This window comes from Kogia breviceps, chromosome 3, assembly GCF_026419965.1.
Source record: "Kogia breviceps isolate mKogBre1 chromosome 3, mKogBre1 haplotype 1, whole genome shotgun sequence".
NCBI lineage: Eukaryota > Metazoa > Chordata > Mammalia > Artiodactyla > Physeteridae > Kogia > Kogia breviceps.
Window position 1 is genome coordinate 153,227,929 of NC_081312.1, and position 27,424 is coordinate 153,255,352.

The following is a 27,424-nucleotide window of genomic DNA, read 5'->3' on the forward strand; positions in this document are numbered from 1 at the left end:
TGCGGGCCTCTCACTGTTGTGGCCTCTCCCGTTGCGGGGCACAGGCTCCGGATGCGCAGGCTCAGCGGCCATGGCTCACGGGCCCAGCCACTCCGCGGCATGTGGGATCTTCCCGGACCGGGGCACGAACCTGTATCCCCTGCATCGTCAGGCGGACTCTCAACCACTGCGCCACCAGGGAAGCTCCGAAATCTCCATATCTTTAAACATTAACAAATAATTCCTTTTTTTGGGTAAACCATACAATTATAGTTAGATGAATCAGACCCACAGGCCAGATTCCTCCTGGGACCACCAGTATGCTCCCTTTATCTTAGCTGTAATCTAGGCACTGCTCGCATTCTGTACCCAAGGGCACTGAGCATCTCACCTCAAGGGTAGCGCTGAGGATGGTTGTGAGGCTGAGATGAACATCTCCCACAGGTCACTTAATCCGGAAGCCCAAGGGTCATGCTAGCGCCTCCTTTCTCCCTGCATCTGGTCAGCACCCAGGTCCTATTGGTTCTAGCTCCTTAAAACCTCATGTCTGAAAGAGTAGGTCTAAAAGTTTTCCTCACAAGAAAAAAAAAAAATTTAACTATGTATGGTGATGGATGTTAACTAGACTTATGGTGATCATTTCTCAATGTGTGCAAATAACGAATCATTACGTTGTACACCTGAAACTAATGTAATATTAATGTGCCAATTATGTCTCAATAAAAAAAATGAACAAATAAACAACAACAACAAAACTCCTCAAGTCCGTGTCCTCCTCTTCCAGACACTGGCAGTGTCTAGCCTGAGCTCTTGTTTCTTGCCTGTCCTATACAATGGGCTTCCAGCTCTGTACTCTCCTCCCTCAATCTTTCCCCACAGTCCTGCCAGAGTAATTTTTCCAAAATACAGTTTGCCGAAGTCACTGCTCTGCTGAAAAATATTCCAGCAAGTCAATAAATTGCTGCATCGGAAAGCTTTCCTTTGTTCTCCAGATCCACTCTCCACCACTCCCCACCCTGTGCTGGCCGCACCCAGGGGGCTGACCTGTATGGACGGCATCAGTGGTCTCCCTTGCCCTGTGGCTCCTGGTCGGGTTTGGCCAATGGTGAGCACTGCAGGGGATTGGAGAGAGGGAGGAGAGAAGTGTATTTGTTTCCTCAGCTCCCACTTGGTGAGGCTGCTGTGGGCTGTAATTCTTGACCAAAGGCCTTAGCTTCTGTCAACCAGCCCTTTACCTACAGCCTCTGCCTGCCCTCACTGCATCTTGCAGACAAGGCCCAGGCAGATAATGTGAATTGTCTGATTCACAGGGCCTGCCTGGTACCAGACCCGGTGTGTTGCACCAGCCCTGTGGTTTCCCTGTACCGTGTTCTCATCTTAGTAAAGAGTGTGTGTGGGTTTTTAAAAATTGAGATATAGTTGATTTACAACGTTGTATTAATTTCTGCTGTACAGCAAAGTTTGTTTTTAAAATGCTTCTCAAATTATCCTCATCTGAATCTGCCCTCTTTCCCCCTGGGACCTAGTTCTCTGACCTAATATGACAGACTGGATTGCTGTATACAGAAGGCCTGTCTCACTCTCAGAAGTCTGGAGTGTTTAGTTGGTGTTCCTTCATCCTGATGTGGAGAAGCCTTGGTTGCCATGATTTGGAACCTCTTCATAACATTTGTGGGAGATTTTTTTTCTTTTACTAGAACAATAGGCAGAATCAATCTCTAATCCAGGAATCTGAGAGCCAGGGTGACTGGAGTACATAACCAGGAGTACATAAAACCAGGTCAGTCTATGCCTGGCTAACTAGGGGAGGAGACTCAAGGAGGTGAGGAATCCCAGAACTGGGGCCAGCCTCCTATGTAGTGGGGCTGGCAGGAAAAATCCAGGGAGCAGGATGCTTTCTCAGAAGCAATCTGGACTGTACTGACCTCAGCCTCAGGAAAGCAGAGCTTGTTAGTTCTGTATCTTCACTCACTGGTCACCTGCAAATAGAGCTGCTCCAAGAGGAGGGTCTTGGTGTTGTTTGGGGGTTTGCCAAAGGAAGTAGGACTTAGCAAACGTGTTTGTGTTTGGGGAATAATGAGAAATGTCGTGTGCTTGGAATATGGGATGCAGTGTGAGCCTGAGCTGCAGGGAATAGAGCTGGAGGATGAGATAGAGCAGGTCATGGAGAGCCTGGACGTACAGAACATGTGTCCTGAGGAATCAGTGAAGGGCTTTAAGAAGGTAGTAAAATAATAGGTAACACATTGGCTAGGAAACGGTAGACCAAATCCTAGCAAGTGGTCATTGACTATCAGGGTAATGACATCTGGATATATGTACCTTCCAGTAGAGGATAGAATGGACCAAGAAGACAGAGGTGTATGCCTAGCACATAGCTTTAGCTATGTTAGTGCTTTAGGTATTCTGGCTGAACTGAGTTGTTGAGACTCTGTGACAGCTTCAGTGACATTTTATGTCATTTACCTAATTCATATTTTAAAAAATTTGTTGTTAAAGATCTTAAGGTAGTATTGACCTGAAAGAATGTATTTACTGTTAAAATCTGGGTCGTTTGTCATTTCCTTAAATAACCTTTGTGGTAATGCTAGAATAAACCTTTATTTGATGTCTGGGAAGTAACATCCCAGTGGAACCCATTTTATTTTGAGTTGTTTTTAATATGGACCTGTTAATACAGCATTTCTGATAAGTGACCTTATATGTGAAATCTGTGTTTAATTGCTAACATTTTTGCAAGACTGGTAGAGCTGTGCTGTTCATTATAAGTTACAGATTTAAGAGCTGTCAGGGAAATATTTTATGATTTGATTTATGCATGGGGATCCAAGAAGGCAAGAAGTCCTCGAGTCTTTATGAGAATGTGAGCACACTTATTCCTACAATATTTTTGGCTTCTACAATCCTATTATATAATGAGTAAACAATATCTTTCTTTTCTGAATTTTTCATCCAAAATACTCCCTAGCTAGAACTTTACTTAGGAAAATATGACTTCCTAAGAGATCTTTAGGCCTGATAGTTTTAACCAAACAGCACAAAGTGCATTTTACCTCTTTGGATATATTTTCATAAGGTTCCTCTTTAGTGTTCCCCCCACTCCTTATAAAAAGAACTTTTATTGGGTGTTTTATTGCATAAAGTATACATGTTCATCATATAAAACTGGGAAATATAGATGAGCAAAAGGAAGAAAATAGGAAAGTGTTGTAATTCCATTACAATTAGAAAATAAAGAAGAATCAAAACTAAGAATGCACTTGGAATCCCATTACATGAGAGAAGCTGATGGGGACCTGTGAGGCTCTGCCAGGTGCTTCCAGCAGAATTAGTGTGTTCCCTGGAAAGTATGTGCCCCGGCATTCCTAACCGAGGTAGAAATTGCTTCTGTCATCTCCTTGTTCTGGGTCCTTGTGTCTGTTGCTGTCAGTGACTGAGGGCTGATTCTGCCCAATGCTTCAGCCTCTCTCACCTGCTACTCACTGTCTTGAGGGCCTGATCCATGCTCATCTTCCCCGATCCTTGAACTTTGCAAGCCCTTGGTACACGTTTGTGTGAGAAAATTAACAAATGCATCCCGGTCTGTGAACGTCGGTCAAGAACGCGTATTCCTCGTGGAATAACTTAGATAAAATCAAATATTTTTTGCAAAACAGAAGTGTAGCTCTGCTTGCAATATAGAGAGGGAAAAAAAGTAAAACGACTTCATTGAGATATCAAAAGAATGTTGTGGTCAAGTGAATCACAGCAGCAGCTTTATTCAATCCAAGATGTGAAATGCTAGCTACAAGTGATGATAGGTTGGCTGCTGCACTTTACTGGATTCCTGGTCCACAAGGGCAGGGGAGGAGCATCCATGAGCAAAAGGCAGGCCTTGTCTGGGTCAGACAGGAAGGGGTTCTGCCCGGGCTCCCCCACACCTTGGACACGTCGTTCTGGAAGCTACAGTTGTTCAGCTATAAAACGGGGATTGGTAATATCCACCTCAAGGGTTTGTTGAGAAGGTTAGAAAGAATGTAGGAAAAATATTGGCAAGGGGTGCTCACTCTGTACATACATGGTCGCTGCTTTGTGCAGGGCCAGATTCTTCAGTTCCTTCTCCATGCCCACTTCAGAGTCTGGCCCAGAACAGGGTCACTGAGTGATATGATGTTGGTTGACTCAGACTTGGGGGAAGAAGTCTATAGATAGGGTTCAGATAACCACTTACCTTATAAAATTTTAATAACTTGGAGTTTAAATAATTACTTAAGACAGCTCATGAGGATGTCTGAAAAGAAGGAATTGGGAATTAGTGCTACCCAACTTACAAACATAGAAGTTACCTCTGCAGGGTGACCATCAGGTCAAACATGGGGCTGATATCAGCCAACCATATTTTATTGTCACTGGATTTCAGAGCTGGGGCTGGCCCAAGTGGGACTGCTAAATACAGTACCTCTTCTCTCAGGAGACTCACCACCACCATGCAGCCCAGGAATATAGACCCCACCCTACAGTCCCTGATCCAGTTCCTCCTAACGGCTCTTTTCTTCCCACCCCACCACTCTTTCGCCTCCTAACACTTGATGATGGTGGTTGGTTTTTATTTCATCTTTGTATTGTAACATTAAACTGTGTTCACCGATTCCAAGTCTGATTAGTTGGCTGCTTACTTGGCATTAGGGTCCACTTACTATTTTAAAAAAGCAGAAATGTGCATATGGAATTCTGTAAGATTAGGGAGCTGTGTCCAGCATGTTTATCAGGGACTTGGGTGGAGCATGGAAGCTGCAAAGCTGAGCAAAGTGGCTTGTAGATGGGGTGACAGGATCAGGGTGCAAACAGATCTCAGCAGGCTGGTATTCTGGGCCAAAATCAGCAAGAGGAAATTCAGTAGTGATTAATGTTAAGCCTTGCTTAAGTAAAAATGGAAGAGAGCTGGCTCTCCTGTCATTGTTTGGAAAAAGACATTATTTTGAAGAAAGATACCTTATGCTTATTGAGACATTTCCTTATTACATTTACTGAGATGCTGTGTGATTCATTCTATAGATGGCATTTTATTTAAATCCTGTTGGAGTAAAAATATCTCTATTTTATAGATTTATAGATTTAGAAAGGTTAAGAAACTTATCCAGAGTCACACAACTTTTAACCATTATGTGATACTGCCTCCATCATGAAATCCAATAAATAGTGTGACTAAAACGGTAGGAAGGAAGGAAGGAAGGGAAGAAGGAAGAGAAGAGGAGGGAAGGAGAGGTGGACACTTGATTTAATCAAAAGAAACCTGGGTAATAGGGACACTATGTAGTCTGTATTATTCTCAGATACAGTGTTATGTTCTGGATGCTACTTTTTTTTTTTTTTTTTGCGGTACGCGGGCATCTCACTGCTGTGGCCTCTCACGTTGCGGAGCACAGGCTCCGGACGCGCAGGCTCAGCGGCCATGGCTCACGGGCCCAGCCGCTCTGCGGCATGTGGGATCTTCCCGGACCAGGGGCAGGAACCCGTGTCCCCTGCATCGGCAGGCGGATTCTCAACCACTGCGCCACCAGGGAAGCCCGAGATTTACTTTTTTTTCTTTTTTGCGGTACGCGGGCCTCTCACTGATGTGGCCTCTTCCATTGCGGAGCAGAGGCTCCGGACGCGCAGGCTCAGCGGCCATGGCTCACGGGCCCAGCTGCTCCGCGGCATGTGGGATCTTCCCGGACCAGGGCACGAACCCGTGTCCCCTCCATCGGCAGGCGGATTCTCAACCACTGCGCCACCAGGGAAGCCCGAGATTTACTTTTTTTTTTTTTTTTTTTTTTTTTGCGGTACGCGGGCCTCTCACTGTTACGGCCTCTTCCGTTGCGGAGCACAGGCTCCGAATGCGCAGGCTCAGCGGCCATGGGCTCACGGGCCCACGGGCCCAGCCGCTCCGTGCGGCATGTGTGATCTTCCCGGACCAGGGCACGAACCCGTGTCCCCTCCATCGGCAGGCGGATTCTCAACCACTGCGCCACCAGGGAAGCCCGAGATTTACTTTTTTTTTTTTTTTTTTTTTTTTGCGGTACGCGGGCCTCTCACTGTTACGGCCTCTTCCGTTGCGGAGCACAGGCTCCGAACGCGCAGGCTCAGCGGCCATGGGCTCACGGGCCCACGGACCCAGCCGCTCCGTGCGGCATGTGTGATCTTCCCGGACCAGGGCACGAACCCGTGTCCCCTCCATCGGCAGGCGGATTCTCAACCACTGCGCCACCAGGGAAGCCCGAGATTTACTTTTTTTTTTTTTTTTTTTTTTTTTTTTTTTTTTTTCGGTACACGGGCCTCTCACTGTTACGGCCTCTTCCGTTGCGGAGCACAGGCTCCGAACGCGCAGGCTCAGCGGCCATGGGCTCACGGGCCCACGGGCCCAGCCGCTCCGTGCGGCATGTGTGATCTTCCCGGACCAGGGCACGAACCTGTGTCCCCTGCATTAGCAGGTGGACTCTCAAACACTGCGCCACCAGGGAAGCCCTGGATGCTACATTTTAAAGTAAAAAATGGGCAGACTGCAGAGTGCGCAGAGAGAGGAGATATTCGTGAGAGAGCCGGGACAATTGAAGGTACCAGATCTTTTGAGAAAGCTTGAAAAGGTTTCTTCTGTAGAAGAGGATGGAGTCTCACTGTCCACTGCTCTAGAGGATGTAAGTTCCAGGGAAGCAGGTTCTGTGTCGCTCAGCTCCAGTGAGATTTTTTTTTTTTCTGAATGTTTGTGTTATTATCATGCTGCTGGCATCAAAGGGAAGAGATGGGAACTGGGTAGAAACTGGGGATATTATTGCTACACTTTGGAAAACGAAGAATGATGAAAAGGGCAGGAGGACTGGCTGGAAGGAAATAGCAGTGGGGTTTCAAAGCAAAATCTCACCATCTTCATGGCCAAGGAGAGGAGAAAAACTCAAGGATCCCTCTTGAGATATCAGTTTTTCTCTGTTTTCTTAGGGGAAAAATATCTTACTGATTCAACCAAAGAAACTAAATGCCTGCATTTATAACTTGCCCATTTTAGTTATTTTAGAATCAATATTTTTTTTTTGTAAGTAAAGGTGGAGAAGTTATGGAAAGAAACCTGACTCTAACTATAAACTGAACAGATGGGATAGTGGGAATAAAAACAAATTAAAACAATATTGCAAAGAACTCTCAACTTTCATTTTAAAATATATATGATGATGGTTTTCAACTTTTCACATTGAACCTATCAGTATATCGAGTGACGAAATGAAAAATCAATTTCAGCTGTGTATATTTTAAACGTTTACCTAAATGATTTGGACTCACCAACCTAAAAGCCCAGATGAGTGTATTAAACTGCTTATTGTATTTTTTATGAATTAAAATTTTATTTTATGTTAAATTATAGACAGAACACAGTTCTGTTTGGTGACGTTTAGTGTAGAAAAACGAACTGAACAGTGGTCTAATTAGAACAGTAAATAGTATGGGTTTAATTGGCCCTTATTCCCAATGACAGACTTGATCAGTTGCCAGGTGTTTATTCTTTCCTTTCACTTGACTGTTGCTGAAATACTGCCTCTAGTAGGGCTGCTTACTGTGCTATAAATAGGTAGCTTGGTAAGAAGCCAGGAAACCCACTGACCGGTGAGATGTGGGTGAAAATTATTGGAAAATCTCCTCCTTGCTTCCAGTCATTATTTATTCATTTCACATTTGAAGGTCCTTTCTACACATCCTTTTCTTAATTTTTTTTTTTTTTTGGTTGGATGAGGTAACTTGGCCTAAGGGCTTAAGGAAATCTGTGCAATATCTAGTTGAGTCCCATGCTTTGGTTTATTAGTATGTCAGGGTTTCCTTCATAAACTCTCCTGGTTTCCAACTTAGAACTCACCTATTAAGTCCTGTCTGACTTGAGCTTTTCTGTATGTCAACAGGATGTGGTTTTGTTTGTTTCCTTGCTTGTTTTCAATTAAAATATTAAAGTGTTGGCTTAAAAAAAAATTCAGAGACAAAAGAACAAAAGAATTTTAAATTTCCTAGCACCTGGAAGTAGCCACTGCTAACATTTTAATTAACCTCTTACTCATTTCCCTAGGCATGTACACATTTACCTGTATTAAATATGATATAGGCTTACATTCTTCTCTAATGATTGCCTTTTACCCTCAAAGTCTTTTTGTTTTTGTTTTTGGCTGCGTTGGGTCTTTGTTGCTGTGCGCAGGCTTTCTCTAGTTGCAGTGAGCAGGCTACTCTGTTGCGGTGCACAGGCTTCTCATTGCGGTAGCTTCTATTTGTTGTGGAGCACAGGCTCTAGGCACCTGGGCTGCAGTAGTTGTGGCTCTCAGGCTCTAGAGCGCAGCCTCAGTAGTTGTGGCGCACAGGCTTAGTTACTCCGCGGCATGTGGGATCTTCCCAGACCAGGGCTCGAACCCGCGTCCCCTGCATTGGCAGGCGGATTCTTAACCACTGCACCACCAGGGAAGCCCCCTCAAAGTATGTTTTAAAAGAAATTTCAAAATTCATAAACGTTCAGATAAAACTAACATCTATTATAGCACCACCTGGCTTCATCGAGTTGAATATTTTGTCATAGTTGCTTCAGATCTTTTGGGGGAGGGCTGGGAAGGGAATAAAACGTTCCGTTGGCATTCCTCTTGTGTCCTTCCCCAACAGCGTGCACGCCGAGTCCTGCTCCCTCCATCCTTAGAGGCAATTTGGTGGGTTTTCTTCCAGCCCACATACTGGTACTTTTACTACGGCATTTTCATGTGGATGTTCATATACTTATTCCTTTATCTATAGGTGAAGAGAGAGAGAATGCTATGTGTGTTTTTATTTTAATGTAATTCAATCTATCAGTCTTTTGCTTTGGGGTTTCTACCTTTGTTGACACATCTAGGACACTCTTTGCTACATCAAGCCTGTATGACTTTTAATCTATAGCTTTTTTAGTATTTTATGGGTTTAGCGTTTAAAATATTAATTTCTGGAATATATCTGAACTCATTTTGGTGTCTTTTGTTAAGAAGTTATCTATTATTTTCTTTTAAACCATTCATCACACCGACTTGCGGTTCTATGTTATGTCCTTATACTTGGGTCTGTTTCTGGACCCTTCTCTTTCTTACCTTAATAGATCTGAATGCCTATTGCTATGCCAATTCTATACTGTTTGAACTGAGGCAATTTCCTTCTAATTTCCCTTCTTGTACAGTTTTTTCTTGGCTCTTGTAGACATTTACTCCACCAGATGAACTTTAGAATCATTTTGTTAGGGTCTAAAAAAATCCCCTTTGGGATTTTGATTGGAGTTATCATAAATTTATAGATTAATTTGGAGAGAATTAACATTTTACAGTATTGAGTCCAGCTATTTAGGACTATGTGTTTCACCATTTATTTGAGTCTACTTTAGGTCTCTTCATAATGTTTTGTACATAATTTCTTTTCATATCTATATCTATCTATATATTAAAAAATTTTTAACTCTTCCTGTTTTCTTTAGAGTATCTTGATATAAGTCAATGGTGGCAAGTCCAGAAGACAAATTAATCCAAACAGCATTCATAATTGAACTTTCTCTATTTTCTTGGACCCTGAAGCTTTATCCGCTTTGTTTTCTTGGGGTGAAGCCTCTCTCAGGAGGTTCCACAAATCCTCATGCAAAAAGGTTTCTTTGGAGTAAGCACCAGTCTATATGACAGACAATGGAGAGAATTTCTTAGGTACAAGCTGGGACCCTGCTATGTAAGTTATAAAAATGAAATAATAATAATAAACATTATTTATATTTAGCCAATTTATTTAAATTTTGGAATGATAAAATTTCAAATTTAAAACTGAGCTTGGAAGCCATCTGGATAAAACCTTTGTAAGGTGGAAAGGTACTCACGTGTCACGAGTTTCCATATAAAACTATCTTGTGTGTGTGTGTCTGTGTGTGTTTTAATGTAGCCATTCCAAAACAATGCATTTTTAGGCAACTTTAGTCTCTGTGGACAGCTTAGAGTAAGACTCTGGAAAAACTGGGAAAGCTTTTGGGATATTGCTAGCATTTTGTCTATAATTTATTGCATTTTTTCACTTTACAGACTTCAAGAAACACTCGTTTGGATGAAGATAAAGGTAGCAACTGGGATGCCTGGGGTGACTGGAGTGACTGCTCCCGGACCTGTGGGGGAGGAGCGTCCTATTCTCTGCGGAGATGTTTGACTGGCAGGTAAGGGGTGGCTTCTCCTGTTCTTCTCTGTGGGGTGTCAGCACCTTTGCATGGGTGAGGTTGGGAAGACAACTGGGCTTTTTGGCTTTGGAAGGTACCATGATGGTGGTGTAAGTTCCCAAGTTACCATATTTAAGTTACCTCAAGTTACCATATTTAAATAGTAATGGCCACATTTTCATGAGTGTGGCCATACCCCTCCACATGAGACTCCCAGCTTGCAGCAGCTGGGACACTACACACTTTGGGCTTTAAGGGAGGGGAGGCGGGCATGATAAGTCACTGGCCCAAAGTTGTTGAGACTTGGGGTAAGAGGTCACGTCTTCTGTGTTCCACCCTGTTGCCATTTTCATCACTTTCGGTTCACTTTCTCTGAGCAACCCCATTGATTAAGAAGGTAATGCAAGGTCCGGGCTCCCATCTTAGAAATGTTTATGTTAAGCAACATTTGTTAAAATGTAAGATCAGCTTCTTAAAAACTAAACATATATTGTAAGAAGCCCACAGCTATCATTGTTCTTGAGACAATTTGAGGTAGTTCTTCACGGGGTAGTGTCAATCCTAGCCAAGGATTTTTACCTGAGCTCTCAGGTAAGACAGAACCCCAAGTGGATGGAACCGGATGTGCTGGTTCTGGACAAAAGAAGACTCCAAGATGATGGCAACCAACTTCAGTTTGGGGATGTTATCCAGTGAAAGAGGAAATGGATGTTCCCTGAATGTGTAAGGTATAGAGCAGAAATGCTCTGGATTCCATCAAGGTCGCTGTGTCATGGCATATTAAAGAGTGACCACGTACATTCTCATTTCCTTGAGACAGCACAGAACAGGGCAGATGTGAGACTGTAGACATGGCCTTTGAGAAGGAGGACACTGAGTCCACTCCAGGAAAGCATGGGAAGGCTTCTGGAGTTAGTGTTGGTGTCATTATGTTAGGGCAAGTTCTGACTCAGAGCTTGGAACCCTAAGTAGATGGTTGCAGAACTGAGTCCGGGGATTAGTCTCTCAATGACAAAGTGGTATAGCTGCTTCTTCTGTGTTACCTTGGTGAAGAAATAAAGGCCCTCTAAGTGTGTCATACCATATGGATGTTGTGTTGTACCGGGGTATATTTTTCCTGGTGAGGTTTGTAATAGGGGGCCTGTGCTCCTGTGGGCAAGGGTCAGGGAGGGTCTTCTTAGGTAGGGAGCAAGTTCTTACCCACCGCTGGTCAGTCATTTGAGGGAGAGGTTTCCAGCATGGAGACTGGCATGGGAAGGTAAGATTTTGGCCTCTCAATCCAAATCTGAGGGATCTGAATATTTTGCGATGAATGGTAGGGTTCAGGTGGGAAAAGAGTAGGGTTTATTTGTGTTTGTCTTTTCTTTATGGTATGTACCTCCCCAGTCACCAACTAAGTATAAAAGCCAAACCCCTCATATTAGAGCATTTTATGATTCCTTGACATTCATCCCTCATGCCCTGCCCTCAAAATATAAAAATCCATATCCTGTGATAAATGGCAAGGTAATTTGTTAGGAGTAATAGAAGGGATGAGACTACTTAAGCTCGAAATTTTGAGCTCAGTTAAGGTTCTATTTGAATCACCAGTATAAATGGTCCTTATTAAGCATAAAGCATCACTTAAACAACAAAAATTCCATAAATTCTACTTATCCACTGGCAAAAGAGATAAAGGCAAAATTTTTAAAAAGGTGGTATGTACTTGTATCTGTTAAAAAGATTTAGAGGACTATATCAATATTAAGGACCATGAATGGCCACTTTCATCTTGTTGTCATACAACCAAACTGCTTCCATGTCTGTTATTTTATTAATTTAAAAAATTACTTTGATTTTGCCTAGAATATGACTTTGCCAAGTGATCTATAGATCTCAGTGTGTGTGTGCATTTGTGTCTTCTGTTTCCTAACCGGGGTCAGCTGCTACTGGAAAGCCTTTGGGGTAGGAAGGGCTACTGCTCAGCCTCTTCTACCTTCTCTGTACTTACTCAGAAAAGGAGATTTGGGCAAGAGGAGAGGAGGAGGAGGGGAGTTCTGCCTTGACTTTAGTGACCAGGTATTGATGTTCTCTGGTTTAGTAGGTGTTTAAAGCCAGCTTCATCTATTGTGAGCACTTTGATGGATTTTTCTGAGACAGTGTCTCCTCCTTCCCCCCAGTCCCTTGGGATCCTGGCCTGCAATTCACTTGAGATGTGGTATTCGCAGTCCTCTGACTTGGTAACATTGCTCTTTCCTAAACTTGGACACCTAGACGTACTCCCAGCTTCTTCCTGTTTATGTCTACTCACCCCCTCAGTGGCTGTCTTGGTATGTTCGTTCCTAAGACAACCCGATGCTGGCTCTCTCGCATGCGGCCCACATCTGGTTCACTGGAAACCCTCCTGTGAACTTTGCTAAACAAACTCCCTAGTTCTAGGAGCCAATGCAGCAACACCTGCTCTGCTTACACAGGCCACTGCAGCTGTGCTCTCAGCCCTTAAATTTCTCAGGTGTGGATTAGACACCAACCAACTGCAAGAGGCACGTGTCAGCTGGTGTCCCTAAACTTTCTTCCTCTCAACTGGGGGTTAGCCGATTGAAGCCCTCATCCCTTCTCTTTCTGTTGGAGCAAAGTGAGGGGTAGGATCATAGCATAGATTTCTCAAAGAAATCTTCAGAAATCCTTATACTGTCTAAGTCTCCAGCTCTAAGATGCTTTCTATGCCTTGGTGTGGGTAAGGAGTTTAACAACTGTGAGTTAAACTAACACAGAGCCTGTCCTAATGGTTCTTATAATCTAAGGGGACAAACAATAAACAATATGTAATCAAATTATGTGTAATTAAAATTTGTGGGCTTCCCTGATGGCGCAGTGGTTGAGAGTCCACCTGCCAATGCAGGAGATGCGGGTTCGTGCCCCGGTCCGGGAAGATACCACATGCCGCGGAGCGGCTGGGCCCGTGAGCCATGGCCGCTGAGCCTGCGCGTCCGGAGCCTGCGCTCCGGAATGGGAGAGGCCACAACAGTGAGAAGCCCACGTACAGAAAAAAAAAAAAAAAAAAAAAAATTGTGTCGAGGGAGTAGATAGCACCTATCCAGGGAAGTCCTCTGTGCTGAGGGTCTATGCTGAGACCCAACTGCTGAGAGGAACTCAATTATACGAAGAGTGGAGGGTTATGGGACATAAAATCCAGATAGTGAGACCAGCATATGTAAAGGTGCTGGAGCAGGAAATGAAAAGCAGCTTTTATACCTAAAAGACAATAGACAGGGGAGAAAGCAGAATGGGCCAATGTTGAAGAAGAAGGTAAAGAATCTGATTCCCAGACTTTTGGATTTCAAATACTAGTAAATTGTTCAAAAAAAGGTTATTTGGAACTAATATAGGTTGTCAGTTTTTTATTTGGTCAAATAAAGACAAAAATAAAAACAAACAAACAAAAAACTCACGTATGGTCTACCATCACAGACTTTTCAGGAAAGAATTACAATCAGAATCATTTCATTTTAACATTAAAAAGTAGGACATAATCTTAGATTGAAAGACCTGCCTTTAAATTGAATTCATGTAGCTTTATAAAAATTTACTTTTTTGCCCTTATTTGTCTCACTCCACTTTGGACCATACTTTGGATGTAATAAAAACTATTACAGATATTAACAATTTAATGATGGGTAATTGGGAACCAGAAATTGAGGAGTAAAACATAATCATGGACTTAGAACTTGAGACTGCAAGATCCCTGCAAGTAAGCCATATGCAGAAAAATGACTTTATCTGAGCCACATTTTTCATCCTAGCATTCACCAATTTTTAATCAGTAAGAGGCAGAAAAGCCAAGCAGAAAGCAGCTGCTAAGGGGCTGAGAAATTAAGCAGATTTATTGGCAGTTTCATAGTCCTGGGACATAAAAATTTGAGTTCAAAGCCCTGGTAAACATCTCAGGTGATCAGTTTGTATCCATGAAGGACTATACCCTAGGAGAAAGGGAAAACCAAACCTAAATAGACTAGATATTACAAAGACTGCAACCTAGTCTTGAATTAGCTCAACACTAATTTGAGTAATAAAATTTGTTGTTATTCCAACTGCCTCCAAGAAGCTTTAAAAAAGACACCCTTGAGGAAGATGACACCAACCAGAGATTATACAAGTTTTTATAGATCATGCCAATGATTCAATAAAACATTGCCAATCTTACCATGATACAAGAGCAAGAGGAAAAACAGATGATAGAAACAGGTACTAGAGTTATTGGACCTGTGTGTTAACAAAACAAAACAAAAACCCTGTAATAAATATTTATGAGAATAGATAACAGAATACAGGATTTCACCAGAGAACTGTAATCCATAAAATTGAATCATATGGGAATTTGAGAAAAGAAGCAAGTGATAACTAAAACTATGAACTAAATAGATGGCCATAATAGCAGATTAGAAACAGTAGAAGAGAGTATAGGTTTGTAGAAATATCCAGGCTACATTATAGAGTGGGGGGAAAACACAGAACATAGAATAAGGGATATATGGAACAAGATGAAAAGGTCTAAGCCATGTATAATTGGAGTCCTAAAAGGAAAAGAGAGATAGAGAGTAGGGTAGAAGTACTATTTGAAGTGATAGTAACCCAGAATTTCCCCAAATTTCCAAAAGTTATTGCTACAAAGATTTCAAGCCACAAATTCAAGAAACTCTGCACACCCTAAAGAGAATAAATATGCATAAACACAAAATGGTAAAATCTTAAAAGAAGCCAGAGAGAAAAGACACATTACCATCAAAGGAGAAAAGATAATGTTGACTGCTAACTTAACATTAGAAGATAATGAAATTACTTAACATCTTGAAAGAAAATAACTATTACAATGGACTCCTCTATCTAGCAAAAATATACTTCAAGTGTGAAGGTGAAATAAAGATGTTTTGAGACAAACAAAAACTGAGATAATTCTTTACTGTCTGGCTTGTGCTAAAAGAATTGCTAAAGGGAATTATCCAGGTAGAAGGAAAATGATCCTATAGGATCATTATTAAAGAAGAGCAATTTTTAAAAAATCTACTAATATGTTTATATGTATAACTTATGTGTATGTATGTGTGTTTGTGTGTGTGTGTGTGTGTGTGTGTTTATCTCCAAATATCAGGGATCTAGATTAGAATTAGGGTTTTATCAAGTCCTTTATTAATTCAGTTCTCACTCTCCATGGGAAAAATGCCTTTCTTCTGTTTGGGTAAGAATCATTGCTTTAAATCTATTGCAGCTTTGTATCAATATGGAGAATGAATAGAAGCTGCAGTGGAAGGCATTTGTGGGAAGGAACATTGCCTTTCTGCTAATGAATTTTTGTGGCTTTCCTTTATTTGGAGATAGTCTCTGCAGTACCTACACTTCCCTTAACCCTTCCAGAGTACCCCAGCCCATACAGGCACTGAGTGTTTCACAGGGCCCCCTATCCAGCTGGATCTTATATGCATCCACATTTTTGTCTTATACTAGCCACTCCCACGGCATTGATTGCCAGGAGTTCTGGCTACATCATCTGTCCATTTGATTTAGTGAGTATTGGTGGGTTCTCCTGTGGACCTGTTCCACTTACTTCAAAGGCAGCCTTCTCTTTTGTGTATAGTGAATAGTATATTTGTATACCATCCTTTAATTTAGTCTTGTTTGCAAGCATGTTGAAGTTTCTGGCTTGTGTATAGCCTGTATGAATTTCCAGCTATGATGGAGAGTTGTTGACCTATTAATATATTAATATACTTTGTTGGTCATTTCACTAGGCATTTATAAGGCAGAAAGAGTTCAATATATGTTCTTGGCTTACCATCACTATTTACAACCTTTCATTCTCTCTTTTCTTTTATGCTTTTTTTTTTGCTGAAATTTTACCTCTGGTAATTTGGAAATATATATGTGTATATATATATGTACATATATATGTGTGTACATATATATATATCCTGTTTTTATATTACTGATGATTAAATTTAAGATGTTTGAAAGCCATACTTTAATAATTGCTTTATAACTGTCAATGCCAATAATAAAATGCTAGTTTCTTTTGATTTATATTTGTAAGCTGATGCATATTTTATACTTTTCTTCTTCATTCCTACTCTTTGGGGCTTTGTTATTATAATCTGGGATTTTATACTCAGTTTCTTGGCACGCTTTATTCCCTTTATATCTTTTCTTTCATAATCATATTTCAAACTGTCGTTGAAACTTAATTGTGGTTGTGTGCATACATTATTTCAGTGTTCATTGTCAGTATTTTCAGTTCTTAATTCCGAATCATCACTTTGTTGGCAGGGATATGTTTTGAGCTGTGCTTCTGGAATTTTAATGCACATATGAATCACCTAGGGATCTTGTTGAAATATAAACTTTAATTCAGTAGGTCTGGAGTGGGATCCAAGATCTTTCATTTCTAACGAACCCCCAGGTAATGTCAATGCTGCTTGTCCATGGACCACACTTCAAGCAGCAAGACTTTATAGCCTTCCTTCTTAATTTCAGGAAAAAGTTGTGGGTCTTATACTTTATGAGTCCTTATATAATATATCTGAAAATGTCTTTCTCTTGACTTCACACATAAACAGTGAATGGCTTATTTGGGTATAAAATTCCCGAGACACAAGTTTTCCCTCTCAAGACTCAGAAGTTCTTTTTCCATAAAGTTTGGTATACAGTGTTGCTCACAGACCTCTCAAGCTGGCTTAATTTTTTTGTCTTCTTTGGTAGATAACCTGTTTGTTCTCCCTGGCTGCCTATAGAAGGCTGTATTTTTCCCTCAGAAGTTTTTTATTTATTTATTTATTTTTAAAAAAATTTATTTATTGGGCTTCCCTGGTGGCGCAGTGGTTGAGAATCCGCCTGCCGATGCAGGAGACACGGGTTCGTGCCCTGGTCCGGGAAGATCCCACATGCCGCGGAGCAACTAAGCCCGTGAGCCATGGCCACCAGGCCTGTGCGTCCGGAGCCTGTGCTCCGCAACGGGAGAGGCCACAACAGTGAGAGGCCCGCATACCGAAAAAAAAAAAAAAAAAAAAAAAAAAAAAAAAAAAAAAAAATTTATTTATTTATTTTGGCTGTGTTGAGTCTTCGTTTCTGTGAGAGGGCTTTCTCTAGTTGTGGCGAGCAGGGGCCACTGTTCATCGCGGTGCGCGGGCCTCTCACTGTCGCGGCCTCTCTTGTTGCGGAACATAGGCTCCAGACGCGCAGGCTCAGTAGTTGTGGCTCACGGGCCCAGTTGCTCTGCGGCATGTGGGATCTTCCCAGACCAGGGCTTGAACCCATGTCCCCTGCATTGGCAGGCAGATTCTCAACCACTGCGCCACCAGGGAAACCCATCCCTCAGTTTTACAGTGTTGCATCTAGCTATCAGTCTCTTTTCATTTATTTTTCCTTGGCACATGGTGGCCACTTTTGTTGTACAGAGTTAGATCTTTCTTTATTGTAGGAAAAATTTTCTTCTCTTGTATCATTTACTGTTGGTTCTTGCCTCTTTATTCTGTCCTCTTCTCCATGAACACTTCTTATTTCTGTTTGTCTTCTACTTTTACTTTAGTCACTTTCATCTGTTGTTTATTTTCCTGTGTGTTTAAGAGTGCTTTTCAAGATCCTTGCCACTTGAATTTTTCTCTGATTTATTTTCTAACGATGTTTCAAAATGCTGCTATGGTGTATTTGTTACCTTACCTTCTTTCCTTCATTTTAAACCTGGCCATTCTTTGTGCACCTATTGTCTTAATCATCTGCATCTTATCACGTATACTTTTGTGCCTTTTTTTAGTGTGATATCTGGTTAATTCTTACTTATTCTTCAAGGTCATCCTCATTTAGGAAACCTATCTTGACATCTTGATCTAAATTTGATGTTCCTCTTTTGTGCTTCTTATTATTATACTCCTTTTAGGGAAGGGACATTTACTTCACCACTCTAAGGTCTAACATCTAACATATGATTAGGACCCACACATTGTTAATTGAATGAGTAAATAAGTGAATGTGTGCTCACCTATCACTTCACATCTTTTGCCAATGCTCTTATTTCTGCCTAAAGCATCCTTTTTCTCCTTTTGGTTGTTAACAACACATAGTTGACCTTGGAAAGTCCTTTGAATCTCCATTTCTTCCTTAAAGCATTTGTTGGCAGTTTCCACCATTTAGTAGGTTAGGTGCAGTTCTTCTGTGTTTCTGTAGGATCTTGTGAACATACTTTTATCAGAGTGTTTATTTCATTGTGTTGTTTTTTTTTTTCTATTTCCACAATTGAAAAAACATTTAAGGTGGCATAAATGGTGTCTTTCTTCTCTTTATTCTGTGTCCAACATTACTACTGATGTGTAGAGGAAATTTAGTATATTTTATTCCATAAATAAATAGATGAATGAATTAATAAATCCCAAGACTGATTAAAAAAGCCTGCTTGACTACAGTATGGGTCTGTGGGATAGGTAAGGATGCGTAATTTTGTGAAGAATATTGAAAGCTGTGTTGGAGAATATAGATTTTCGATGAAGATATTTTTGTTTAATTTTAATTTTTGTTAATTATTTTTAAAAAGATGTTAATGTAATATTATTCAGATATTAGACTTACTGTTTTCCTCTCTTTGCCCATTTGCCCTGCTTTCTGGGAGATTTGCCTAAACTTATTTTCCAATTCTGTAAGTATTTTATCTCTCTCTTTTTTCCTCTTTCTCTATTTTCTTCTTATATATTTTTTGTTCCTTGAATTATTTTTTTTAACAAAAGCAGTCTGTTCCTGATTTTTAGATGCAGTATCTTCTCTTTTATCTCTGAGCATATAAGAAGACTTTTGTGGGGCAGGGTTGGGGGGAGTTTTCTTCTCCCTGCATAATTTCAGTTCTTTCCAAATGACTGTTTTCTGTCTTGTTTTTGTCACTATATTTCATGTTAGAGACCTTTCTAAGATTTCTGGTTATCCTTATTTTGTTTTGTTTTGTTTTGTTGGTGTTGTTGTTCATGTTTAAGGAAAAGAGTTGCCAGCTTAATTTTAGGGAGATGTGGCTGGTCTATCTCATTGCCTGATGATGTTTTTAGGTATTTTATTTTGGGCTGCTCTGATTTCTCAGACGAAGATCCTCTGATTCCAATATTCTAGGAACCAAGTGGGAAGAAAGCTGGGCTCAAATTGATTTATAGGTTTATTTCACTCAAAATTCTAGCAAGGTTTTTTTATGTAGATTAAACAAGATTATTCTAAAATTTATATGGAAAGGCAAAGCCACAGAATACCTAAAACAATTATCAAAAATAATAGAGTAGAAGGAATCAGTCTACCTGTTATCAAGACTTATACAGCTACAGTAATAGCAACTGTGGTATTGGTGGTAATGGCACCTAGATCAATGGGAGAAAATAGTTGCAAACCACATATCTGATAAAGGACTAGGATCTGTATTAAGGACTTTAAAAAATTAACAATTAAAAAAAAATCCAATTAGTAAATGAACAAAAGACCTGAACAAATATTTCACCAAAGAGGATACACAGATGTCAAATAAGTACATGAAAATGTGCTTATTATCACTAGCTGTTAGGGAAATGCAAATTAAAGCCACAATCAGACATAATTTATTACATACCTATCAGAATACCTTTTTTTTTTTAAATGACAACATGAAATGCTGGCAAGAATGCAGAGAAACTGGATCACTCATACACTGGTGGTGAGAATGTAAAATAGCACAGCCACAGGCAGTTTCTTAAAAAAATAAACCTGCAACTACCATACAACCCAGCAGTTCTACTCCTGGGCATTTATCCCAGAGAAATGAAGACTTGTTTTCCCATGAAAACCTGAGTGTTTTTAGCAGCTTTACTCATAATATCCACAAAATGGAAACAACCCAGATGCTCTTTAGTGGGTGACTAGTTAAACAAACTATAGTATATCTATACCACGGACTACTACACAGCAGTAAAAAGAAATGAACCACTGATACAGGCAATGACCTGGATGAATCTCCGAGAATTATGCTGAGGTACAAAAAGCCATTCTCCAAAGTTTACATACCATATGATCTCATTTATATAATATTATTAAAATGGCAAAAATTATAGAAATGAAGAACAGATCAGTAATTGCCTGGTATTAAAGAAGAGTTGGGGGTGGTTGGAAAGAAGGTTTGACTATAAGAGGCAACTTGAGGGATCTTTGGGGTAATAGAAGTGTTCTGTATTCTGACTGTATTAATATAAATATCCCGGTTGTGTTATTGTAACACAGTTTTGCAAGATGTTGTCATTTGGGGAAACAAGGTCATAGGATTTCTTTTCATTATCTTACAGATCAATGTGATTTACAATTATTTTAAAATAAAGTATTTAATTTATTTATAAATACACCTAGAAAGGCCAGGTAAAATAGGACATAAATCTTTTTTAGGTAAGGTTGAATGGAGCGATATTCCATTTTCATGGATAGGAAGGCTAAACATGGTCAAGATGTCAGTTTTTCCCAACTTGATCTTTAGATCCAATGCAATCTCGGTCAAAATCCCAGCATAATATTTTGTGGATAACAGCAAACTGATTCCAAAGTTTATGTGGAGAGGCAAAAGACCCAGCAGAGTCCACGCAATATTGAAGGAGAATAGTCAGAGGGCTAAAACTACTCGACTTCAAGACTTACTATAAAGGTAAAGTAATCAAGACAGTGTATTATTCTTGAAGGGATAGACAAATGGATCAATGAAACAGAATAGAGAGCCCAGAAATAGACCTCTATAAATGTAGTCAACTGATCTTTGACAAAGGAGCAAAGGCAATAAAGTGGAGCAAAGATAGTCTCTGCAACAAATGGTGCTAAAACTACTGGACATCCACATGCAGAAAACTGAATGTGGACACAAACCTTACTCTAACTCAAAATATATAAAAGAACTAAATGCAAAACACAAACTATAAAACTCCTAGAAGATAACCTAGGAGAAAACCTTAGATGACCTTAGGTATGGCAGTGACTTTTTAGATGCAACACCAAAAGCATGATCCATGAATAAAATAATTGATAAGCCAACTTCATTAAAATTAAAAACTTCTATTCTGCAAAAGATAATGTCAAGAGAATGAGAAGACAAGCCATAGAGTGGGGGAAAATATTTGCAGAAGACATATTTGATAAAGGACTGTTATCCAAAATATACAAAGAACTTGTAAAACTCAACAATAAGAAAACAAACAACCCAATTAAAAAATTGGGCAAAGACCTTAATGGACACCTCACCAAAGAGGATATGTAGATGGCATATAAGCACATGAAAAGATGCTCCACATCATCTGTCATCAGGTAACTGCAAATTAAAATAGCGAGAGACCACTATACACCTATTGGAATGGTCAAAATCTGGAACACTGACCACAGCAAATGCTGGTGAGGGTGTGGAATAACAGGAACTCTCGTTCATTGCTAGTGGGAATGCAAAATGGTACAGCTACTTTGGAAAACAGTAAGACGGTTTCTTACAAAACTAAACGTACTCTTACAATATGAGTGAGTGTTCATGCTCTTTGGTGTTTGCCCGAGGTAGTTAAAAACTTATGTTCACACAAAGACCTGCACACAGATGTTTATAACAACTTTATTCATAATTGCCAAACTTGTAAGCAACCAAGATGTCCTTCGGTAAGGTGAATGGATAAATAAAATGTACATCCAGACAATGGAATGTTATTCAGCACTAAAAAGACATGGTCTATCAAGCCATAGAAAGACATGGAGAAAATTTAAATGCATATTACTAAGTGAAAAAAGCCAATCTGAAAAGGCCACATACTATATGATTCCAACTATATGACATTCTTGAAAAGGCAAAACAATAAAGACAGTAAAAAAATCAGTGGTTGCCAGGGGTTAAGGGTCAGGGGTGGGGGTGATGAGTAGATGGAATACAGAGGATATTTAGGGCAGTGAAAATACTCTGTATGATACCATAATGATGGACACGTGTCATACATTTGTTCAAACCCATGGAATATCCAACTCCAATCATGGACCCAATGTAAACTATGAACTTGGGGTGATTAGGACGCATCAATGTAGGTTCATCAGTTGTAGCAAAGGCACCACTCTGGTGGGGAATGTTGATAATGGGGGAAGCTATGCATGTGTGACACAGAAGATCAAGTCTTGTGTGTATATGAGGCACAGTATAGGAACTCCAGCCCTAATTTAAAGACAGGACTGTTGAGGTCTATATACTTACTAAACAGATGGACTGGAAAAAAATAAAAGCCATACACCAACATAGGGAATTTAAATATCTTGGTCTTAACATTAAATGAAAAAAATTTTCCACTTTGGAACAATAGACCTACTCTCCCAAGAATCTGAGGTGCATGCATATTGATCTACATATGTTGTATATATTGAGTTGGATGTTTATATCCCATTTGATTGTGGAAGCCTTGAGGTGAGAAATTAATATGAAAAGTAGTCTTGTTACCCTTAAATTAAATGAGAGAATAGTGTGTTCTGAGGTATGTACATTAAGAAAAGTGTATGGTGAGGCAATATTTGTTCTCCAGCTTGGTTCCTGGCATAAGGCCAGGCCTGTGGTGCACCCACTCTTTCCATGATTCTGATAAGAAACAGGGACAGTAACGTTATTTCTCTGCATAAAAATTAAATTAGATTACTTAAAAGGAAAGGCAGTAGGGTTGTTAATAATTCTGTCTTTCCTGCTCCCCACGTTTTAGGCAGCCCCAAACCTTACATACCCACTCCCATATTGAGACGTTTCACTGTAATTTTGGAAGTACTCTGTGATTGTTAAGAAGGAAACCTACTTCCCTTGGAAAGCTTATCAGGTCTCCTTATCCTGGAACAGCTTTAGAGACTCATTAAATTCTTCATAAATATTGAGCTTTTGTGGTCGATTTTTCTTGGAAGAGGTATGTGGAGGTGGTTGCATAAAAACCAGACAAAAAGCTCTCCCAAAGCTTTAGAAGGCCTTTAAATGCCTTCTCTTTTTATCAGTGTGCCCCTTTAAATTTATGATTTAGGAAAGGGAGTGAGTGTGGCTATTTTGCTCATTTATTTCTTTGTGGATAAATGTATTTCAGAATTTGATTACATTTAAATACACACTCAGTTCTTTTGCACTGTAAACCATACGCCAGCCAGAATGTCTCTTTCTCTCGCAGAAATTTGCAATTTGATATTCTATTCAAGTGCCAACCATGGGAAAGACAGGTTTAAGTTAACTGCTATTTTAAAAAATTAATATATTTCTATTCTTCAAAACACATGCTTCTTAGTTTTTAAGACACTGGCATTTGAATCAGTACATCAGCAAATGAATGCAATAAATTATAGTGCTATAAACTCCAGGGAAATTTTATTAATGTTTTTAATGTATCCTCATGTGGAATCAACATATGTTTTTTATATATTTGTAAATTTATGGCTTCAAAAATCTTCAATTTCAGGGTGTTATGAATGTTGTAATGGATAGAAAATACATAATTATGAAATGATGTTCTTGAACTTTCATATACTTCTGATAACCATTAGCTTTTGCAAATAATAATTAGAATGGAATTAAAAACTTGGAAGTAATATTTCTGCAGCTCAGTTGCTTTGAGCCAAAGGAATTATTTCCAAAATAAGCTGGCAGGTTCCTGCTTGGGGAATTAGGACTCCAGTGTCCTTAACTTTAAAATAACTTGCATTTCATTTTATGCCTGTTTCATAAAGTGGCCATTCATTTTCACACTAAATTGTAACCCAAGCATTCCACATCAATAGAGGCCAGTCAGTGTGTTCCGTGTGTGTTAGGTTGGACAAAATGAAGTAGAACGTGAAAAATGTCCACCAGGTGGTTGGGTTAAAAAAAACCTTGCTGCTGACTTATTAAGGGAATTGAGAGATAATCCTACTGCATCTTTATATCCACATCCTAGTACATAGTAGGTTCACCATAAGAAGTCATTGGAGAAGGAATGAGTCCAAAATGGTACTTTATATTTTGAGAATTCATGAAATGAAATGCTCCCTTTTTCATATCACTTTGCTGTAGTTGTAGTAGCATTTTTAGTAGAGATATACTTACATTTTAGGTTTAGATTTTCAGGCCCAACACTCAAGATGCAAGTTAGTGCCTCACAATTAGGACATAGCAGATGGCAGTGGGGTGTAGACCACGACCATATGGTCTACACGGCAGGCCTGAGACACAAGCTGCCATCAGCAAATATGTTCTTTTCTCTTAGTGTTAAGTTTTTCAAAATTGGTTTTGTTTTTCATTTAAATAACTAAAATTAAACAATTACTAAAAATGCATGTGAAAAATTATTTCTGAAGTTCTAATACACTTTTAAAGAAAATGTCATTCTTTGTAAGTTTTCCACACTTTTTGTATTCCAGTATTTAGATCAATTCAAATACTCTCTTAAGCCATGTTTTTTGTAATTTACCTGCCCCCTTGAAACTGGAATCAAAAGATTTTTAGGGTTATAAGTCAGCATAATACAAGAAGATTTTGGTTCTCACTTCCCTAATCTATTAGCTGCTTTCCTCAATTGGGGCTTTTCCAAAAAAAGCAGAGTACTTCAAATTACCCTTTCACTTTTTCTGTAATTTATTTTCTTCTTTTATCCACATATAATAAGCACAATGAGATAAGTCATGTAAGTAAATGACCTTGTCCACTGGCATAGCTGTTGTTTCCCAGGAGAATGGAGTCATATCCTTTTGACCAAGAGAGAGACTTCTCCACCCTAATAAATTTTTCCTGCCAGACTCCCAGTTTGGTGCTTCTGGAATGTTTAAAATTTAATGTAGCCTGGCTGAGAGTTTAATAAATTTCAGAGTCCTATACCTTTGATGAGTTACAAAGATGGAAATATACAGTGTTAGAAACTACTAAGACTGGGTCAGACTATTGCGATAATCTAGGAAGATGTTCTAAACTACAAGTCAAGAGAACTATATTAAAAAGAGGCAACTAATTCGACACTTTGTCTGTATTCCAGTTCAGAAATTTAAGTATCATTTAGGTAATGCTTTTGGAGGCAGCCACAGTGCTGTTCTTTTCACTCCAAAATGCCTTTCTCCTGTATACTTTCTAAATCCCATCAGGGACTGCACCTCCCAGAAAACAGATATGAAGAGACTGAGGTACATGATGCAATTGGAGCAGAGAGTAAGGTGAGCATGGTATGAGATGTGGATGGAGAAGGGTGAGTTTAAGAAGCATTGCAAGGAGAGAAAAAGCAGTATCAAAAAGTGTATCAGTGGAGTTCCTTGGTGGCCTAGTGGTTAGAATTATGGGCTTTCACTTTCACTGCCATGGTGCAGGTTCAGTCCCTGGTCAGGGAACTGAAATCCCACAAGCTGCATGGCATGGCCGAAAAAAAAAAAAAAAAAAAAAAAAAGCATACCAGACAATAAAATACAAAATAATCACTACAGGAAAAAGAAAATCAGTCATGTGGAGGGATATCTGTAGGAGATTTCTTGGAAGTATAAGAGAAGGTCAAACAAATGAGATGTACATTAGAGAAAATCATAGATAATAAGGAAATAATAGGAGCAGAGAAAGGGACCTCTAACTTAAGAATTACAGATATTCTTGGAACAAGAGCAGTAATCAAAATTATAATCTGAGAATAATATGCAGCACTGCAAGTAAAGACCTTGAGTATTCTAGTCAAAAAGGCCAACCATTTTTAGTCAAAATCAATGAAAATAAACACAGAACTAGGTACACCCTGACTATAATTTTTACTTCAAATAGTAACAAAACAAAACACTATACGCTTCCAGGCAGTAAAATAAAACACATGTACAAAAGAATAAAAATCAGACTTCTCTTCTGTGAGTCTAAATGTCAAAGGTCAATGAAGTGTGTCTACAGTTTTAAGGAAAAAGGAACATGAAAAAAGTAATATATCTTGCTGCGTTGCCTTTCCTATGTGAAAAACAAAGTTTAATAATAATATGGGAGACATTTACCCTTCTTGAAAAAGCAACCAATCAAATAATACTTAGCCAACCAAGAGTTAAAAACGCACACATGAAGAAGTCATAAGATAAAAGGAATGCCATTTGTTATCCATTTCTAGATATGTATCCTAAATGTGAACAAAAACGAAAGCATAAAGATGTTTAGCAAAGCATTATTATATAAAATAAGCAGACTCAGCAATCCTGCTTCTTATTATTTGCCCAAGAGAAATGAAAAGTTATGTTCACACAAAGCCTGTATGTGAATGTTTACAACATTCTAGTTCATAATTGCTACAAGCTGGAAACAACCCAAATATCCAGTTGATGAATGGGTAAATAAAATGTTGTACATACACACAGTGGAATACTATTCAGCAATTAAAAAGGAGCAAACTATGGATACATGCAACAACATGGGTGGATTTCTTATGTATTATGTTAAGTGAAAGGAGTCAGTCTCAAAAAACTATACACTGTATGATCCCATTTACATGGCATTCTGGAAGAGGCAAAATTAATGGGGCAGAAAACAGATCAGTGGTTGCCACAGGCTGAGGGTGGAGAGAAGTTGACTACAAGGGAGCAACCTGAGGACACTTATGGGGTGATGGAGCTGTTAACACATGTTGATTGTGGTAGTGCTTACACAGTTGTATGGGTTTGTGAAAACGCATGAAATTGTGCACCCAAAAAACGTGAATTTTAATGTGTGTAAATTTTAAAAGTAGGGAAAAAGAAGAGGCAGAATACCCACAAAAGGTAATGTCTGTAGAACAATGTGAATATACTTACAATTCTGAAGAGTATACTTAAAAATGGTTAGGATGGTAAATTTTATGTTACGTGTATTTTACCACAATTTAAAAAATTCAAATTCAAACCTACAAAAAAATAATGTCTGTATTATGGACTATTATGTAGTCATTAAACAATTTTTTCCAAGGAATTACTAATAAAATGGGAAAAGGCTATAATATTAGATTAAAATGAATACGAAGTTGAATGGGCTGTATGATTTCACAGCTGTAAATAAATCAGGGCAGAAACACTGGAAGATGAAATGCCAGATTATTAAGGGTAAAGGTCTTGGTGATGGGATTTTTAAAATATTTATTTATTTATTTATTGTCTGCGTCAGGTCTTAGTTGTGGCACGCAGCATCTTTTGTTGTGGCGCATGGGCTCTTTGTTGCAGTGCGTGGCCTTCTCTCTAGTTGTGGCATGCAGGCTCATTAGTTGCCATGGGCGCATGGGCTCCAGAGCGAGCAGGCTCTGTAGTTGTGGCGCTTGGGCT

The 27,424-nt window shown here is 39.5% G+C and overlaps 1 protein-coding gene across 6 annotated transcripts in view; it reads left to right on the top strand.

Annotated features, from left to right (window-relative positions):
- The window catches only part of ADAMTSL3 (ADAMTS like 3), a 468,377-nt gene that overhangs the window by 143,773 nt on the left and 297,180 nt on the right, over nucleotides 1-27,424 (top strand). For all 6 annotated transcript variants that reach the window (XM_067030016.1, XM_067030022.1, XM_067030019.1 and 3 more), the window contains one exon: nucleotides 10,038-10,165. In XM_067030016.1, the coding sequence (XP_066886117.1) occupies nucleotides 10,038-10,165 (128 nt within the window). The remainder of the gene's footprint in view (nucleotides 1-10,037; nucleotides 10,166-27,424) is intronic.